Raw genomic sequence first — 20,162 nt, 5'->3', positions numbered from 1 at the left:
GGTGTGGTCAGCACAGCCCGAGATTTCTGGGACTGACAAGGTAAGGGGATTAGGCTCTTGTGGGGTCCCCTCTGTTCTGGGATGGGCAGCACTTGGTGTCCACTCAGGGCACCCTCATCACCTTGACTCCTGGAATTGCCTGGACCTCCTCTGTTCACTGACCTCAGGACACGGGCCTCAGATGTCTGCCTTCGCCTACTGCTTCCTACAGCTCCTGTGAGAAATGGAGGGGCACGTCAGTGGTATCCCGTGGCACAGCCCTTAGCATTCTCTGACAGTACAAGGGGTGCACACTGTGAGGGTCCCTCAGTTGTGTGGTGAGAGGTCCCTTCAGAGCTCCCCTTTAGTGCTTACATTTCCCCTGGCACAACCTGGTCCCTCCCCTCTGGGGGCCTGGAGGGAAACGCAGAACAAGACCCGAGACTGGAAAGAAAGCGCTGAGGGGCCCCACATGCGGCCGCACCTGCCCAAGGTCTCCTGTGGGGCCTAGGCCAGGGAGGTGTTCGGTCCTCAGCTCCTCCTCATGTCCTGCCTTCCCTCCCAGCACTGACCACAGGGGCGGGGGTCTGCTCAGTCTTCCATTGTGGTTGAGGAGTCCAGCCTCTGCCAACCGGAAGCCTTCGGCTGTTCCTGAAATACCTCACCTCGCGAGGTCCCTAAGCCAGAGTTCAAGAAACTGCTCACCCCACTCTGCACCCTCCAAGACCCCCTTGCAAGGGCCAAGATCCCTCCCTGTTGGGGTCTAACTGCCTTAGTCCTGCCTTGCATGGGGTCTAGACTCCACACAAGACCTGCAAGTGTCCCATCCGCCATTTGGAGTTTCCCCTGCTTTCAAGAGGTCCCCAGTCTCTCTGCCAGGGTTATCAGGCAATGCGGCACGAGGTTACCCTGCCCAGGGACTACCAGGGTTCCCTCTGTTCTGAGATCTGGCTATTCTCAGTCCTCCCTCAGGGTCCTCACCTTGATTTCCAGGAGGACCTAGTCTCTGTCCTCTCCCCACCATAGTCCCTGCTCCTCACACCAAGTCCCCAGCCTCACAGAGCTGGATGTCAGGAACTCAGGACAGACCTAGTGTGTTCTTCTCACCCCGAGGGCTCCCAGGGCCGATGGCAGCGGCAGGGATCTGTGGGGTTCCATCCCTCTTATCTTGGGATCCCTAGAGTTTTCACTTGGGGTCCCTTCAGCCTTCCCTCAGAGACCTCAACTTATCTCCAGGTACGACTTCAGATTCTCTCCTCTCCCCTACTAACGCCCCAAACCTCATACCAGGAGCCCAGTCTTTCTGATATGCGGATGTCACTAAGTCATCTCTCTATACTAGGACACCAGGCTGAAATCTGGATATTAGGAAGTCAGCCCCCTATCCCAGGTCCCCAGTCTCTCTGAGACCCAGTCAGGAAATCCAGCATACGTTCATCCACCCAATGTCCTCCCAGAGCCCACTCTGCTCTGGGGTCCAGGGTCCCCTCTGTCCTTCCTCAGTGTCCTCACCTTGACTCTCAAAAGAAAGAAGATCTTTCTCACTGCCCATCTGACGCCCTGACGCTTCTAACAATTGCCTAATGTTTCTGAGATACAGATGCGGAAGTCAGAAGAGGCTGCCAAGCGCTCATCCCACCACCAGGGTGGCCCAGGGCTGACAGTAGGGTCAGGAATCTGTGGGGTTCCTTAATCCTTCCTAAGGAATCTCATCTAGAGCCCTGGCATTCTGGGGATGCCCCTTGTGTTGACCAGAGGCGGGACCCTCACATCAAGTCTCAGGGCTCACAGAGGGTGGATGAGCACATGCTGCATTTCCTGACATCTGGGTCTCAGAGAAACTGGGGACCTGGGAAAGGGGGTGTAGCCTCAGGTGAGCAGAGGGAAGATCCCCAGCTCCTCCAGGGTTTCAATTTGAGGACACTGACGGACGACTGAGTGGACCCTGGACCCAAATCAGAGGAGACCTCAGAAAAGCCTGGAGCTGCTGTTGGTCCTTGGCCGAACTGGGATACGATGAGCCCGAAGTGCATGGTCTCACTTCCTGACATCCGGGTCTCTGAGTGGGGACGTCACATATGGGGCGGGGCCTCGGGGGCCCGATTCCCAGGTCCTGCAGGGTTGAAGACCTTGAGGACCCTGAAGAGGGACTAGAGGACCCTGAACCCGTAATCAGAGGGGACCTCAGAGAAGCGAATCTCTGTTGGCAGTCCAGGGCAACCGTGGGGGCAGGATGAGTGCCACAGGCATGAGCTGTCTTCCTGACATCCGGGTCTTCAAGAGACTGGGGTCCTGCTATAAGGGGCGGGGCTTCAGTTGCGGAGAGGCGAGAATCCAGGTCGTGCGCGGAGGCAAGGTGAGGTTCCTGAAGGAGGACTGCGGGCACCCTGAGTGAGGACTGATGGAACCCCACAGATCCCCATCCCTGTAGTCGTCCCTGGGAGCCCTTGGGGTGAGAAGAGCACAGTAGGTCTGTCTGACTTCCTCACATGCGGGTCTCAGAGGGACTGGAGGCCTTGGGAAAGCGGCGGGGTGTCAAAATGGCAGAGGCGACAAACGCGAGTCCTGCCTGGAGTCCAGGCTCCATGCGAGGAAGGATTGAGGCGGTTCGACGCCAAGCTGGAGGGATCTTGGCCCTTGCAAGAGGGTCTTGGAGGGCCCAGAGTGGGGTGAGCAGGGTGAGCAGTTTCTTGACCGCTGGCTTAGGGAACTCGGGAGGTGAGGTTTTACGGGCAGAGGTGGAGGCTTCAGGTTGGCAGAGGCTGGACTCCCCAACCCCAAGGTTGGACTGAGCAAACCCCCGCCCCTGTGGCGAGTGCTTGGAGGCCAGGCAGGACGTGAGGAGGAGCTGAGGACCGAGCATCTCCCCAGCCTAGGACCCGCGCCAGGCCCTGGACAGGTGCGGCCGCATGTGGGGCCCCTCAGTGCTTTCTGTTCAGGCTTGTGTCTTGTTTTGAGTTTCCTTCTACTCCTCCAAAGGGGACCGTCCAGGTCATGCCAGGGGAAAGGTGAGCATTACAAGGTACCCACAACACAACTGGGTGTAATCCGAGTGTGCGTCCCCACCTAGCAGCACAGAAGGCCCAGGGCTGTGCCACAGTATAGCCCTTAGATGTCACCTCCATGTCTCTCACAGGAGCTCCAGGAACCGGGAGGCGAAGGCAGAGGTCTGAAGCCTGTGTCCTGAGTTCAGACAGGCAGTATCAGGAGTCAAGGTGAGAGGGTGACCTGAAGTGAACCAGAGGCTCCCTATCCCAGAACATAGCGGGGGCCCAGAAGGCCCCAATTCCTCACACTGTTTTGGACCCGGAAATCTCAGGCTGTACTGACCACACCCTGGGGAGCCACCTTCCTTCCTCCTTCGGGTAGCCAGGGGACTGGCCTCCCAGGAGGAGCTCTCCTGTGAGGTCGGAGAGAACCCCTCAAGGGGAGAGCTGTAAGTGGCCTGTGTCGTACCATCCAGGATGCATTTCTTAGCCCAGGTTGCTCACACCTCCTCTCTCCCAGAGGCCCTTGGTCCCCATCTGTACCTCTGCCTCACTTCCGTGTCTTGTTTCACCTCAGGCATTGTGCTCGTGGTTGAGATGAGTGAGCTCAGCAAACCCGAGGAAGACCTTCAGGACCCAGGCGAGGCCCAGGGCCCTATCGAGGTGCCGCTCTTGGAGGCTGAGGTGGGGGAGTCCGCATCCCACTTGGCCTCCTACTACCCAGCATCCTCCTCTGCTCCTATGGAGGCCTTGCCCCAGGAAATTCTGGATAGGATGATAGGTAAACTGATGAAGTTCCTGCTCCTCAAGTATCGAGCCAAGGAGCTGACCTCCCAGGCGGAAATGCTGAATAAGGTCCTCAGGGATAACCAGGAGCACTTCCCGGTGGTCTTCAGGGAAGTCTCAGTGTGCCTGCAGCTGGTCTTTGGCGTGGACGTGAAAGAGGTGGACCCAGCGGAGCACATCTACATCTTGGTCCCCATCCTGGGCCTCACTTGCGATGAGATGCTGAGCGATGGGGTGGGCCTGCCCAAGGCCGGCTTCCTGGTGCTGGTCCTCAGCATGATCATGCGGTTTGGAGACCCGGCCCCTGAGGAGGCGGTCTGGGGAGCACTCAGAAGGATGGGGGTGTATGTTGGGAGTGAGCAGTGTGTCTTTGGGGAGCTCAGGGAGCTTCTGACCCAAGTGTGGGTGCGGGAAGGATACCTGCGGTACCAGCAGGTGCCTGACAGCCACCCTGTTTGCTATGAGTTCCTGTGGGGTCCCCGGGCCTATGTGGAGACCAGCAAGTGGCAAGTCATGGCATTTATGCGCAGGGTCAACCAAAGGGCTTTGAGGACCTTCCCATTCCTGTCTGCATAAGATGCGAGGGAAGAGGGATAGGGGGCCTGAGACAGAGCAGCAGCCAGGTTGTTCCTTCTCTCTGTGGTTAAAGAGGGGGTAGTCAGCTTTCTAAACTGTGAGGGCCCGGGCTAGTTGGGGGAACCAGTTTGTAGCATCTTTTGGTTCCTGTTCTCTATGATGACGAGGGGATTCATCTCTGTTTTCTTTAGAAACTTTTCAAAGTTTGGTTTCAGAGTAGGCTAAAGAAACTTCAATATCTTAGCTTTGTGAATGATATTGATCCGAGTGTATCTGATGTTACACAGTTCAAAAACAAGAGTTTTTGTAAGAGAGATGGGAAAGTCTTCCATTTTGTTTTGTGGTCCTGAACAGAATGCAATGGAATCTAAATTAGAAATGTTTTGAAAATGTGAACTTCTGTAGCAATAGTATTGTATGGAGAAGAGTTAGATAATAAAAGTAATCATAGTCAATTCATGCTTATGGCCTTCTTGTCTGTCATTCACAATAACTAAATGATCTCAGTTAGTTGAATTTTCCTGGGTTATTAAAGAAAGTAGCAGACAATCTGAGAGCCCTGCTCATTGGCTCAGTTATTCCAAAGACGTGTACAGATTCTCTGCTCCGTGAAAGGCCATGTTAACAGTGGGGACACTAGGAGTAGCAGGACACCCCCACACTTACAGCAATGGTCGAGGAGCCACAGTCACCTGAGGTCTGTCTTGGGGGTGAGGGGAATCTCTGAAACGCATCATTGCTGTGAGGTGTCCTTTTGCTTCTTGGATAAACCCCAGAGAGATCTCTTTCTAGGGCAGGCAGGAAGGGGTCCAGGCTCTTGCCCCATAGCTGTTGACCACAGGGATGAAATAGGTGTGTTCTGTCCACCATCTGCTAGGAATCCTAGAGAAATGTGAATCTTGCTCTTTGATATATGCCCAGTAATCCCTGTACTAGCCCTCCTGTCTCTGCCTTGGGAAGCTGATTAACAAGTACATTGAAACAACAGTTTCTTTGGTCATCTGGACTTTATGATTTTCACTTGTGCGCATGCTCTAGATTTCATTTGGATGAAATGAGTGAAGAGAAGCTGCAAAAGTGGACAGGACCTGCTGTGTGACTAGAATCCTGGGATCTTTGAGTGAGCTGTGCCCAGCTGGAGACACTGCTCTCCACCCCGAAACACACACAGACACTGAAATTGATATACATTCTCCAGGAGGAAAACACAGAACAGCAATTCTGAGTGGTTTTCTATTCCATTTCTAATTAAGCTGCCAATTCTCTGAGGTGTCCTGAAAACCAAACAGTTTCCAGAGGGGAGAGGGACAGAGTCTGAGATCCGAAGAGCATGAGAAATAAGTACTAGCCAGTAAAGATGCAACATCTGCCAGCATCCCTGGGTTCGGGTGGGTTCAGAAGTGTGGAGGCAGCAGAGACCCAGGTTAAGGCTGTGCCTGGCAGCAAAAGGCAGGAGCGACTTCCGGGCCTAAGGAGGTGGTGAGGTCACTGCAGTGGGGGTGTGGATGGGTGCAGGGGGCTAAAGGGGCAGCTATCCATGCTGAGTGCCAGAGAAAAAGGGGAACAGGTGATGTGATTCTGGTCACATGTATGGCAGCTGCCAGATAGTCAGTGGATGCTTGGAAAAGCCCCGTGGCCTCAGTTCTTCTCCTGTGAAGCCAGCCGGTTTGAGGAGCCCACGTGTTGGGCTGCACTATTCGCCTGAGGGATGGGATGCAGCTGCCAGGGCCTGGCGGTCATGGCCTCTGTGATGTCGGGACAGGAATCTGTCACAGTGTTGCCCCAAGAGTGTCCTCCACTCTCCACTGTAGGAAGGGGTCGGCTACTTTGTGGTCCAGGGCTTGTCTGAGAATGTGCACCTCAATAGGATGTGGGATACCTAATCAGCCAAATAGGATGTTTCACAAATAAAACTAAGAAACTTTGCTACTTAGACCATAGTGGACCATAATGTTAGTAGCTCAGTCGTGTCGGACTGTTTGCCACTCCATGGACTGCAGTCTTCCGATCCCCTCTGTCCATGGAATTCTCCAGGCAAGAATACTGGAGTGGGTTGCCATGCCCTTCTTCAGGTGATCTCCCTGACCCATGAATCGATCCCATGTCTCCCACAGTGTAAGCGGAATCTTCATCATTTGAGCTCCTGGGCAAGCCCCATTTCCATAGAAAACCTGTTAAATTTGGGTATGAAGGAGTGTTCCAACAGGACCCAAGCTGCTCCAGGAAATAGAAGCAAGAGCCACTCTTTGCCTCTTCCCTAGCTGGTCTTCCATCCAAACCATACTTTCCTTTCTTGCAGCCCCAACTAAGGTCAAGTCCTTGATTACAATGGCCAATTACAATCAAGATAATTGAAAGCTATTTAAGACCGTGGGTTCTGGATCTCCGGGACCAGGAAAGAAAGGGTAGTTCCATGCATTTCTTGGGCACCACTTCAAGGGAGTGCGACCAAAGTTCTGCAGGATTCCTAGCAGATGTGGGGTAGAAAACACCTCCTTTGCCCCTGTGATCAACAGCAATGCGACAAGAGTCAGGACCCCTTCCTTCCTGCCCCAGAAAGAGATCTGTCTGGGCTTTGTCCGAGATGCAAAAGGCCACCTTACAGCCATGATCCATTTCAGAATTTGCCATCTCCCCGAAGAAACACTGTCTGCAAGTCTGAGGGCTGCTACCAGCCTGCCTCACCTCGACCACCTCCCACAGAAGGAACCCAGGGTGTAAAGCCCCAAACCACCTTGGCTCAGGCACTGAAACTCGAGTGCTCCTCCTGGAGCTCCACCGCCCTACCTCATGTTGCCTTGTTCAGTGCGACTAGGGGAGGTCTCTCCACCTTCCTTGTGTGACTGCGGCTCCTAGAACTTTGCTCTAGGTGCGGGGGTGTCCTGCTTCTCCTAGTGTCCCCACTCCTAACACCGCCTTTCCTGGAGAAGATACTCTGTAAAGGTCTTCAGAATATATGAGCTAGTGAACAGAGGCCTCAGATTTATTGCCAGCTGCTTCCTTAAATAACCCAGACAAACCCAAATACAGATAATTTAGTTTTTGAGAATGACACACAAGAAGGACAGATGGATGAATTCATTGCAATTACTTTTATCGCATAATTCTTGCCGCATCAATATTAGTGCTTCCCTGGTGGCTCAGACGGTAAAGTGTCTGTCTACATTGGGAGACCCGTGTTCCATCCCTGGGTCATGATGATCCCCTGGAGAAAGAAATGACAGCCCACCCAAGTACTCTTGCCTGGAAAATCCCATGGACTGAGGAGCCTTGTTGGCCACAGTCCATGGGGTCGCGAAGAGTCGGACAGGACTGAGCGACTCCACCACTCCACCACAAGCTCACATTTCCGAAACGGATCTAATTCCATTTCCACTGTGTCCCATTCAGGGTCACAAAACAAAATGGAAGAGTTTCCAATCTCTCACAAAACAGCAAAACTCTTGTTCTTGAACTGTGTAAGCACAAACACATATTGATCAACCTCATTCTCCAAGCTAAGACACTGAACTTTATTTAGCCTTTTGCAAAAACAATCAAAGCTTGAAGATTTTCTAAGGAAAACAGATGAATCTCCATGTCATTGTAGAGAACAGGAGCCCACAGATGCTGTGCACTGGTTCCCCCAACTGGCCCGGGCCCTCACTTCTGAGAAGGTGACTACTCCCTCTTCAATCACAGAGGGAAGGATTACCCTGGCTGCTGCTCTGGCTCAGGCCCCCTATTCCTCCTCCCTCGCAGCCTCTGCAGACAGGAGTGGGGAGGCCCTCAAAGCCCTCTGTTAGACCCTGAGCACAGACACCGTGACTTGCCACTTGCTGGTCTCCACATAGGCCAGGGCGCCCCACAGGAACTCATAGCGAGCAGGGTGGCTGTCAGGCACCTGCTGGTATTCCAGGTATCCCTCCCGCAGCCACACTTGGGTCAGCAGCTCCCTGAGCTCCCCAAAGAGACAGGGCTCACTCCCAACACACACCCCCGTCCTGCTGAGTACTCCCAAGACTGCTTCCTCAGGGGTCAGGTCTTCACTCTGCATGATCAGGTTGAGGAGCAGCACCAGGATGCCAGCCTTGGGCAGGGTCTGCCCACTGCTCAGCATCACATTGCAGGTGAGGCCCAGGGTAGGGACCATGATGTAGATGTGCTCCCTGGGGTCCAACTGCTTTACCTCCAGGCCAACGACAACCTGTAGGCACTCTGCAGCTTGACTGAAGACCACTAGGACATGCTCCTGGTTATTCCTGAGGACCTTCTTCAGCATTTCCGCCTGGGATGTCAGATGTTTGGCCAGATACTACAGGAGCAAGAACTTCATCAAGTTAGCCACTATCTCATTCAGAGCTTCATGGGGCAAGGCCTCCACAAGGGTGGAGCAGGAGACTGTGGGGGAGGAGGCTGAGGGTGATACAGCCTCCCCCGCTCAGCCCCAGAGAGCTGCACTTCCACAGGACCCTGGCCTCACCTGGGTCCTGAAGGTCTTCCTCGAGCTTGCTCAGCTCAGTCATCTTGACCATGAGCGTGATGCCTGGGATCAAACTACAGAGTGAGGCAGGAGTGAGGCATGGGGGCAAATGGGACAGATGAGGACCATGGGCCTGGATGGTGGATAGACGGGCTGTGAATGGCCTCACCTGAGAACCGCACCCTGGTTGGCCACAGGCCACTTGCAGCTCTCCTTTTGAAACGTGCTCTCAGACCACACAGGGACATGCCTCTGGAGTGGCCAGTCCCCTGGCTACCTGAAGAAGGAAGTGAGGTGGCTCCCCAGGGTGTGGTCAGCACAGCCCGAGATTTCTGGGACTGACAAGGTAAGGGGATTAGGCTCTTGTGGGGTCCCCTCTGTTCTGGGATGGGCAGCACTTGGTGTCCACTCAGGGCACCCTCATCACCTTGACTCCTGGAATTGCCTGGACCTCCTCTGTTCACTGACCTCAGGACACGGGCCTCAGATGTCTGCCTTCGCCTACTGCTTCCTACAGCTCCTGTGAGAAATGGAGGGGCACGTCAGTGGTATCCCGTGGCACAGCCCTTAGCATTCTCTGACAGTACAAGGGGTGCACACTGTGAGGGTCCCTCAGTTGTGTGGTGAGAGGTCCCTTCAGAGCTCCCCTTTAGTGCTTACATTTCCCCTGGCACAACCTGGTCCCTCCCCTCTGGGGGCCTGGAGGGAAACGCAGAACAAGACCCGAGACTGGAAAGAAAGCGCTGAGGGGCCCCACATGCGGCCGCACCTGCCCAAGGTCTCCTGTGGGGCCTAGGCCAGGGAGGTGTTCGGTCCTCAGCTCCTCCTCATGTCCTGCCTTCCCTCCCAGCACTGACCACAGGGGCGGGGGTCTGCTCAGTCTTCCATTGTGGTTGAGGAGTCCAGCCTCTGCCAACCGGAAGCCTTCGGCTGTTCCTGAAATACCTCACCTCGCGAGGTCCCTAAGCCAGAGTTCAAGAAACTGCTCACCCCACTCTGCACCCTCCAAGACCCCCTTGCAAGGGCCAAGATCCCTCCCTGTCGGGGTCTAACTGCCTTAGTCCTGCCTTGCATGGGGTCTAGACTCCACACAAGACCTGCAAGTGATCCGCCATTTGGAGTTTCCCCTGCTTTCAAGAGGTCCCCAGTCTCTCTGCCAGGGTTATCAGGCAATGCGGCACGAGGTTACCCTGCCCAGGGACTACCAGGGTTTCCCTCTGTTCTGAGATCTGGCTATTTCTCAGTCCTCCCTCAGGGTCCTCACCTTGATTTCCAGGAGGACCTAGTCTCTGTCCTCTCCCCACCATAGTCCCTGCTCCTCACACCAAGTCCCCAGCCTCACAGAGCTGGATGTCAGGAACTCAGGACAGACCTAGTGTGTTTCTTCTCACCCCGAGGGCTCCCAGGGCCGATGGCAGCGGCAGGGATCTGTGGGGTTCCATCCCTCTTATCTTGGGATCCCTAGAGTTTTCACTTGGGGTCCCTTCAGCCTTCCCTCAGAGACCTCAACTTATCTCCAGGTACGACTTCAGATTCTCTCCTCTCCCCTACTAACGCCCCAAACCTCATACCAGGAGCCCAGTCTTTCTGATATGCGGATGTCACTAAGTCATCTCTCTATACTAGGACACCAGGCTGAAATCTGGATATTAGGAAGTCAGCCCCCTATCCCAGGTCCCCAGTCTCTCTGAGACCCAGTCAGGAAATCCAGCATACGTTCATCCACCCAATGTCCTCCCCAGAGCCCACTCTGCTCTGGGGTCCAGGGTCCCCTCTGTCCTTCCTCAGTGTCCTCACCTTGACTCTCAAAAGAAAGAAGATCTTTCTCACTGCCCATCTGACGCCCTGACGCTTCTAACAATTGCCTAATGTTTCTGAGATACAGATGCGGAAGTCAGAAGAGGCTGCCAAGCGCTCATCCCACCACCAGGGTGGCCCAGGGCTGACAGTAGGGTCAGGAATCTGTGGGGTTCCTTAATCCTTCCTAAGGAATCTCATCTAGAGCCCTGGCATTCTGGGGATGCCCCTTGTGTTGACCAGAGGCGGGACCCTCACATCAAGTCTCAGGGCTCACAGAGGGTGGATGAGCACATGCTGCATTTCCTGACATCTGGGTCTCAGAGAAACTGGGGACCTGGGAAAGGGGGTGTAGCCTCAGGTGAGCAGAGGGAAGATCCCCAGCTCCTCCAGGGTTTCAATTTGAGGACACTGACGGACGACTGAGTGGACCCTGGACCCAAATCAGAGGAGACCTCAGAAAAGCCTGGAGCTGCTGTTGGTCCTTGGCCGAACTGGGATACGATGAGCCCGAAGTGCATGGTCTCACTTCCTGACATCCGGGTCTCTGAGTGGGGACGTCACATATGGGGCGGGGCCTCGGGGGCCCGATTCCCAGGTCCTGCAGGGTTGAAGACCTTGAGGACCCTGAAGAGGGACTAGAGGACCCTGAACCCGTAATCAGAGGGGACCTCAGAGAAGCGAATCTCTGTTGGCAGTCCAGGGCAACCGTGGGGGCAGGATGAGTGCCACAGGCATGAGCTGTCTTCCTGACATCCGGGTCTTCAAGAGACTGGGGTCCTGCTATAAGGGGCGGGGCTTCAGTTGCGGAGAGGCGAGAATCCAGGTCGTGCGCGGAGGCAAGGTGAGGTTCCTGAAGGAGGACTGCGGGCACCCTGAGTGAGGACTGATGGAACCCCACAGATCCCCATCCCTGTAGTCGTCCCTGGGAGCCCTTGGGGTGAGAAGAGCACAGTAGGTCTGTCTGACTTCCTCACATGCGGGTCTCAGAGGGACTGGAGGCCTTGGGAAAGCGGCGGGGTGTCAAAATGGCAGAGGCGACAAACGCGAGTCCTGCCTGGAGTCCAGGCTCCATGCGAGGAAGGATTGAGGCGGTTCGACGCCAAGCTGGAGGGATCTTGGCCCTTGCAAGAGGGTCTTGGAGGGCCCAGAGTGGGGTGAGCAGGGTGAGCAGTTTCTTGACCGCTGGCTTAGGGAACTCGGGAGGTGAGGTTTTACGGGCAGAGGTGGAGGCTTCAGGTTGGCAGAGGCTGGACTCCCCAACCCCAAGGTTGGACTGAGCAAACCCCCGCCCCTGTGGCGAGTGCTTGGAGGCCAGGCAGGACGTGAGGAGGAGCTGAGGACCGAGCATCTCCCCAGCCTAGGACCCGCGCCAGGCCCTGGACAGGTGCGGCCGCATGTGGGGCCCCTCAGTGCTTTCTGTTCAGGCTTGTGTCTTGTTTTGAGTTTCCTTCTACTCCTCCAAAGGGGACCGTCCAGGTCATGCCAGGGGAAAGGTGAGCATTACAAGGTACCCACAACACAACTGGGTGTAATCCGAGTGTGCGTCCCCACCTAGCAGCACAGAAGGCCCAGGGCTGTGCCACAGTATAGCCCTTAGATGTCACCTCCATGTCTCTCACAGGAGCTCCAGGAACCGGGAGGCGAAGGCAGAGGTCTGAAGCCTGTGTCCTGAGTTCAGACAGGCAGTATCAGGAGTCAAGGTGAGAGGGTGACCTGAAGTGAACCAGAGGCTCCCTATCCCAGAACATAGCGGGGGCCCAGAAGGCCCCAATTCCTCACACTGTTTTGGACCCGGAAATCTCAGGCTGTACTGACCACACCCTGGGGAGCCACCTTCCTTCCTCCTTCGGGTAGCCAGGGGACTGGCCTCCCAGGAGGAGCTCTCCTGTGAGGTCGGAGAGAACCCCTCAAGGGGAGAGCTGTAAGTGGCCTGTGTCGTACCATCCAGGATGCATTTCTTAGCCCAGGTTGCTCACACCTCCTCTCTCCCAGAGGCCCTTGGTCCCCATCTGTACCTCTGCCTCACTTCCGTGTCTTGTTTCACCTCAGGCATTGTGCTCGTGGTTGAGATGAGTGAGCTCAGCAAACCCGAGGAAGACCTTCAGGACCCAGGCGAGGCCCAGGGCCCTATCGAGGTGCCGCTCTTGGAGGCTGAGGTGGGGGAGTCCGCATCCCACTTGGCCTCCTACTACCCAGCATCCTCCTCTGCTCCTATGGAGGCCTTGCCCCAGGAAATTCTGGATAGGATGATAGGTAAACTGATGAAGTTCCTGCTCCTCAAGTATCGAGCCAAGGAGCTGACCTCCCAGGCGGAAATGCTGAATAAGGTCCTCAGGGATAACCAGGAGCACTTCCCGGTGGTCTTCAGGGAAGTCTCAGTGTGCCTGCAGCTGGTCTTTGGCGTGGACGTGAAAGAGGTGGACCCAGCGGAGCACATCTACATCTTGGTCCCCATCCTGGGCCTCACTTGCGATGAGATGCTGAGCGATGGGGTGGGCCTGCCCAAGGCCGGCTTCCTGGTGCTGGTCCTCAGCATGATCATGCGGTTTGGAGACCCGGCCCCTGAGGAGGCGGTCTGGGGAGCACTCAGAAGGATGGGGGTGTATGTTGGGAGTGAGCAGTGTGTCTTTGGGGAGCTCAGGGAGCTTCTGACCCAAGTGTGGGTGCGGGAAGGATACCTGCGGTACCAGCAGGTGCCTGACAGCCACCCTGTTTGCTATGAGTTCCTGTGGGGTCCCCGGGCCTATGTGGAGACCAGCAAGTGGCAAGTCATGGCATTTATGCGCAGGGTCAACCAAAGGGCTTTGAGGACCTTCCCATTCCTGTCTGCATAAGATGCGAGGGAAGAGGGATAGGGGGCCTGAGACAGAGCAGCAGCCAGGTTGTTCCTTCTCTCTGTGGTTAAAGAGGGGGTAGTCAGCTTTCTAAACTGTGAGGGCCCGGGCTAGTTGGGGGAACCAGTTTGTAGCATCTTTTGGTTCCTGTTCTCTATGATGACGAGGGGATTCATCTCTGTTTTCTTTAGAAACTTTTCAAAGTTTGGTTTCAGAGTAGGCTAAAGAAACTTCAATATCTTAGCTTTGTGAATGATATTGATCCGAGTGTATCTGATGTTACACAGTTCAAAAACAAGAGTTTTTGTAAGAGAGATGGGAAAGTCTTCCATTTTGTTTTGTGGTCCTGAACAGAATGCAATGGAATCTAAATTAGAAATGTTTTGAAAATGTGAACTTCTGTAGCAATAGTATTGTATGGAGAAGAGTTAGATAATAAAAGTAATCATAGTCAATTCATGCTTATGGCCTTCTTGTCTGTCATTCACAATAACTAAATGATCTCAGTTAGTTGAATTTTCCTGGGTTATTAAAGAAAGTAGCAGACAATCTGAGAGCCCTGCTCATTGGCTCAGTTATTCCAAAGACGTGTACAGATTCTCTGCTCCGTGAAAGGCCATGTTAACAGTGGGGACACTAGGAGTAGCAGGACACCCCCACACTTACAGCAATGGTCGAGGAGCCACAGTCACCTGAGGTCTGTCTTGGGGGTGAGGGGAATCTCTGAAACGCATCATTGCTGTGAGGTGTCCTTTTGCTTCTTGGATAAACCCCAGAGAGATCTCTTTCTAGGGCAGGCAGGAAGGGGTCCAGGCTCTTGCCCCATAGCTGTTGACCACAGGGATGAAATAGGTGTGTTCTGTCCACCATCTGCTAGGAATCCTAGAGAAATGTGAATCTTGCTCTTTGATATATGCCCAGTAATCCCTGTACTAGCCCTCCTGTCTCTGCCTTGGGAAGCTGATTAACAAGTACACTGAAACAACAGTTTCTTTGGTCATCTGGACTTTATGATTTTCACTTGTGCGCATGCTCTAGATTTCATTTGGATGAAATGAGTGAAGAGAAGCTGCAAAAGTGGACAGGACCTGCTGTGTGACTAGAATCCTGGGATCTTTGAGTGAGCTGTGCCCAGCTGGAGACACTGCTCTCCACCCCGAAACACACACAGACACTGAAATTGATATACATTCTCCAGGAGGAAAACACAGAACAGCAATTCTGAGTGGTTTTCTATTCCATTTCTAATTAAGCTGCCAATTCTCTGAGGTGTCCTGAAAACCAAACAGTTTCCAGAGGGGAGAGGGACAGAGTCTGAGATCCGAAGAGCATGAGAAATAAGTACTAGCCAGTAAAGATGCAACATCTGCCAGCATCCCTGGGTTCGGGTGGGTTCAGAAGTGTGGAGGCAGCAGAGACCCAGGTTAAGGCTGTGCCTGGCAGCAAAAGGCAGGAGCGACTTCCGGGCCTAAGGAGGTGGTGAGGTCACTGCAGTGGGGGTGTGGATGGGTGCAGGGGGCTAAAGGGGCAGCTATCCATGCTGAGTGCCAGAGAAAAAGGGGAACAGGTGATGTGATTCTGGTCACATGTATGGCAGCTGCCAGATAGTCAGTGGATGCTTGGAAAAGCCCCGTGGCCTCAGTTCTTCTCCTGTGAAGCCAGCCGGTTTGAGGAGCCCACGTGTTGGGCTGCACTATTCGCCTGAGGGATGGGATGCAGCTGCCAGGGCCTGGCGGTCATGGCCTCTGTGATGTCGGGACAGGAATCTGTCACAGTGTTGCCCCAAGAGTGTCCTCCACTCTCCACTGTAGGAAGGGGTCGGCTACTTTGTGGTCCAGGGCTTGTCTGAGAATGTGCACCTCAATAGGATGTGGGATACCTAATCAGCCAAATAGGATGTTTCACAAATAAAACTAAGAAACTTTGCTACTTAGACCATAGTGGACCATAATGTTAGTAGCTCAGTCGTGTCGGACTGTTTGCCACTCCATGGACTGCAGTCTTCCGATCCCCTCTGTCCATGGAATTCTCCAGGCAAGAATACTGGAGTGGGTTGCCATGCCCTTCTTCAGGTGATCTCCCTGACCCATGAATCGATCCCATGTCTCCCACAGTGTAAGCGGAATCTTCATCATTTGAGCTCCTGGGCAAGCCCCATTTCCATAGAAAACCTGTTAAATTTGGGTATGAAGGAGTGTTCCAACAGGACCCAAGCTGCTCCAGGAAATAGAAGCAAGAGCCACTCTTTGCCTCTTCCCTAGCTGGTCTTCCATCCAAACCATACTTTCCTTTCTTGCAGCCCCAACTAAGGTCAAGTCCTTGATTACAATGGCCAATTACAATCAAGATAATTGAAAGCTATTTAAGACCGTGGGTTCTGGATCTCCGGGACCAGGAAAGAAAGGGTAGTTCCATGCATTTCTTGGGCACCACTTCAAGGGAGTGCGACCAAAGTTCTGCAGGATTCCTAGCAGATGTGGGGTAGAAAACACCTCCTTTGCCCCTGTGATCAACAGCAATGCGACAAGAGTCAGGACCCCTTCCTTCCTGCCCCAGAAAGAGATCTGTCTGGGCTTTGTCCGAGATGCAAAAGGCCACCTTACAGCCATGATCCATTTCAGAATTTGCCATCTCCCCGAAGAAACACTGTCTGCAAGTCTGAGGGCTGCTACCAGCCTGCCTCACCTCGACCACCTCCCACAGAAGGAACCCAGGGTCCTAAAGCCCCAAACCACCTTGGCTCAGGCACTGAAACTCGAGTGCTCCTCCTGGAGCTCCACCGCCCTACCTCATGTTGCCTTGTTCAGTGCGACTAGGGGAGGTCTCTCCACCTTCCTTGTGTGACTGCGGCTCCTAGAACTTTGCTCTAGGTGCGGGGGTGTCCTGCTTCTCCTAGTGTCCCCACTCCTAACACCGCCTTTCCTGGAGAAGATACTCTGTAAAGGTCTTCAGAATATATGAGCTAGTGAACAGGGGCCTCAGATTTATTGCCAGCTGCTTCCTTAAATAACCCAGACAAACCCAAATAAAGATAATTTAGTTTTTGAGAATGACACACAAGAAGGACAGATGGATGAATTCATTGCAATTACTTTTATCGCATAATTCTTGCCGCATCAATATTAGTGCTTCCCTGGTGGCTCAGACGGTAAAGTGTCTGTCTACATTGGGAGACCCGTGTTCCATCCCTGGGTCATGATGATCCCCTGGAGAAAGAAATGACAGCCCACCCAAGTACTCTTGCCTGGAAAATCCCATGGACTGAGGAGCCTTGTTGGCCACAGTCCATGGGGTCGCGAAGAGTCGGACAGGACTGAGCGACTCCACCACTCCACCACAAGCTCACATTTCCGAAACGGATCTAATTCCATTTCCACTGTGTCCCATTCAGGGTCACAAAACAAAATGGAAGAGTTTCCAATCTCTCACAAAACAGCAAAACTCTTGTTCTTGAACTGTGTAAGCACAAACACATATTGATCAACCTCATTCTCCAAGCTAAGACACTGAACTTTATTTAGCCTTTTGCAAAAACAATCAAAGCTTGAAGATTTTCTAAGGAAAACAGATGAATCTCCATGTCATTGTAGAGAACAGGAGCCCACAGATGCTGTGCACTGGTTCCCCCAACTGGCCCGGGCCCTCACTTCTGAGAAGGTGACTACTCCCTCTTCAATCACAGAGGGAAGGATTACCCTGGCTGCTGCTCTGGCTCAGGCCCCCTATTCCTCCTCCCTCGCAGCCTCTGCAGACAGGAGTGGGGAGGCCCTCAAAGCCCTCTGTTAGACCCTGAGCACAGACACCGTGACTTGCCACTTGCTGGTCTCCACATAGGCCAGGGCGCCCCACAGGAACTCATAGCGAGCAGGGTGGCTGTCAGGCACCTGCTGGTATTCCAGGTATCCCTCCCGCAGCCACACTTGGGTCAGCAGCTCCCTGAGCTCCCCAAAGAGACAGGGCTCACTCCCAACACACACCCCCGTCCTGCTGAGTACTCCCAAGACTGCTTCCTCAGGGGTCAGGTCTTCACTCTGCATGATCAGGTTGAGGAGCAGCACCAGGATGCCAGCCTTGGGCAGGGTCTGCCCACTGCTCAGCATCACATTGCAGGTGAGGCCCAGGGTAGGGACCATGATGTAGATGTGCTCCCTGGGGTCCAACTGCTTTACCTCCAGGCCAACGACAACCTGTAGGCACTCTGCAGCTTGACTGAAGACCACTAGGACATGCTCCTGGTTATTCCTGAGGACCTTCTTCAGCATTTCCGCCTGGGATGTCAGATGTTTGGCCAGATACTACAGGAGCAAGAAGTTCATCAAGTTAGCCACTATCTCATTCAGAGCTTCATGGGGCAAGGCCTCCACAAGGGTGGAGCAGGAGACTGTGGGGGAGGAGGCTGAGGGTGATACAGCCTCCCCCGCTCAGCCCCAGAGAGCTGCACTTCCACAGGACCCTGGCCTCACCTGGGTCCTGAAGGTCTTCCTCGAGCTTGCTCAGCTCAGTCATCTTGACCATGAGCGTGATGCCTGGGATCAAACTACAGAGTGAGGCAGGAGTGAGGCATGGGGGCAAATGGGACAGATGAGGACCATGGGCCTGGATGGTGGATAGACGGGCTGTGAATGGCCTCACCTGAGAACCGCACCCTGGTTGGCCACAGGCCACTTGCAGCTCTCCTTTTGAAACGTGCTCTCAGACCACACAGGGACATGCCTCTGGAGTGGCCAGTCCCCTGGCTACCTGAAGAAGGAAGTGAGGTGGCTCCCCAGGGTGTGGTCAGCACAGCCCGAGATTTCTGGGACTGACAAGGTAAGGGGATTAGGCTCTTGTGGGGTCCCCTCTGTTCTGGGATGGGCAGCACTTGGTGTCCACTCAGGGCACCCTCATCACCTTGACTCCTGGAATTGCCTGGACCTCCTCTGTTCACTGACCTCAGGACACGGGCCTCAGATGTCTGCCTTCGCCTACTGCTTCCTACAGCTCCTGTGAGAAATGGAGGGGCACGTCAGTGGTATCCCGTGGCACAGCCCTTAGCATTCTCTGACAGTACAAGGGGTGCACACTGTGAGGGTCCCTCAGTTGTGTGGTGAGAGGTCCCTTCAGAGCTCCCCTTTAGTGCTTACATTTCCCCTGGCACAACCTGGTCCCTCCCCTCTGGGGGCCTGGAGGGAAACGCAGAACAAGACCCGAGACTGGAAAGAAAGCGCTGAGGGGCCCCACATGCGGCCGCACCTGCCCAAGGTCTCCTGTGGGGCCTAGGCCAGGGAGGTGTTCGGTCCTCAGCTCCTCCTCATGTCCTGCCTTCCCTCCCAGCACTGACCACAGGGGCGGGGGTCTGCTCAGTCTTCCATTGTGGTTGAGGAGTCCAGCCTCTGCCAACCGGAAGCCTTCGGCTGTTCCTGAAATACCTCACCTCGCGAGGTCCCTAAGCCAGAGTTCAAGAAACTGCTCACCCCACTCTGCACCCTCCAAGACCCCCTTGCAAGGGCCAAGATCCCTCCCTGTCGGGGTCTAACTGCCTTAGTCCTGCCTTGCATGGGGTCTAGACTCCACACAAGACCTGCAAGTGTCCCATCCGCCATTTGGAGTTTCCCCTGCTTTCAAGAGGTCCCCAGTCTCTCTGCCAGGGTTATCAGGCAATGCGGCACGAGGTTACCCTGCCCAGGGACTACCAGGGTTCCCTCTGTTCTGAGATCTGGCTATTCTCAGTCCTCCCTCAGGGTCCTCACCTTGATTTCCAGGAGGACCTAGTCTCTGTCCTCTCCCCACCATAGTCCCTGCTCCTCACACCAAGTCCCCAGCCTCACAGAGCTGGATGTCAGGAACTCAGGACAGACCTAGTGTGTTCTTCTCACCCCGAGGGCTCCCAGGGCCGATGGCAGCGGCAGGGATCTGTGGGGTTCCATCCCTCTTATCTTGGGATCCCTAGAGTTTTCACTTGGGGTCCCTTCAGCCTTCCCTCAGAGACCTCAACTTATCTCCAGGTACGACTTCAGATTCTCTCCTCTCCCCTACTAACGCCCCAAACCTCATACCAGGAGCCCAGTCTTTCTGATATGCGGATGTCACTAAGTCATCTCTCTATACTAGGACACCAGGCTGAAATCTGGATATTAGGAAGTCAGCCCCCTATCCCAGGTCCCCAGTCTCTCTGAGACCCAGTCAGGAAATCCAGCATACGTTCATCCACCCAATGTCCTCCCAGAGCCCACTCTGCTCTGGGGTCCAGGGTCCCCTCTGTCCTTCCTCAGTGTCCTCACCTTGACTCTCAAAAGAAAGAAGATCTTTCTCACTGCCCATCTGACGCCCTGACGCTTCTAACAATTGCCTAATGTTTCTGAGATACAGATGCGGAAGTCAGAAGAGGCTGCCAAGCGCTCATCCCACCACCAGGGTGGCCCAGGGCTGACAGTAGGGTCAGGAATCTGTGGGGTTCCTTAATCCTTCCTAAGGAATCTCATCTAGAGCCCTGGCATTCTGGGGATGCCCCTTGTGTTGACCAGAGGCGGGACCCTCACATCAAGTCTCAGGGCTCACAGAGGGTGGATGAGCACATGCTGCATTTCCTGACATCTGGGTCTCAGAGAAACTGGGGACCTGGGAAAGGGGGTGTAGCCTCAGGTGAGCAGAGGGAAGATCCCCAGCTCCTCCAGGGTTTCAATTTGAGGACACTGACGGACGACTGAGTGGACCCTGGACCCAAATCAGAGGAGACCTCAGAAAAGCCTGGAGCTGCTG

General features: G+C 54.4%; 3 protein-coding genes and 1 pseudogene across 3 annotated transcripts in view; all 4 read left to right on the top strand.

Annotated features, from left to right (window-relative positions):
- LOC122689847 (melanoma-associated antigen 10-like) overlaps nucleotides 1-20,162 on the top strand; it is a 596,047-nt gene that overhangs the window by 382,600 nt on the left and 193,285 nt on the right. The gene's annotated exons all lie outside the window — the stretch shown is intronic.
- LOC122689845 overlaps nucleotides 1-20,162 on the top strand; it is a 587,451-nt pseudogene that overhangs the window by 435,406 nt on the left and 131,883 nt on the right.
- On the top strand, nucleotides 3,564-4,472 carry LOC122689856 (melanoma-associated antigen 8-like). Its single transcript, XM_043896635.1, has one exon. It carries the CDS (start codon nucleotides 3,564-3,566, stop codon nucleotides 4,326-4,328), a length of 765 nt encoding a protein of 254 aa, XP_043752570.1. The 3' UTR covers nucleotides 4,329-4,472.
- LOC122689855 (melanoma-associated antigen 8-like) lies at nucleotides 12,660-13,568 on the top strand. Its single transcript, XM_043896634.1, has one exon. It carries the CDS (start codon nucleotides 12,660-12,662, stop codon nucleotides 13,422-13,424), a length of 765 nt encoding a protein of 254 aa, XP_043752569.1. The 3' UTR covers nucleotides 13,425-13,568.

The sequence above is a fragment of the Cervus elaphus genome, chromosome X (assembly GCF_910594005.1).
Source record: "Cervus elaphus chromosome X, mCerEla1.1, whole genome shotgun sequence".
Lineage (NCBI taxonomy): Eukaryota > Metazoa > Chordata > Mammalia > Artiodactyla > Cervidae > Cervus > Cervus elaphus.
The sequence above is the reverse complement of the archived record's forward strand: the minus strand, read 5'-3'. Positions and strand labels throughout refer to the sequence as shown.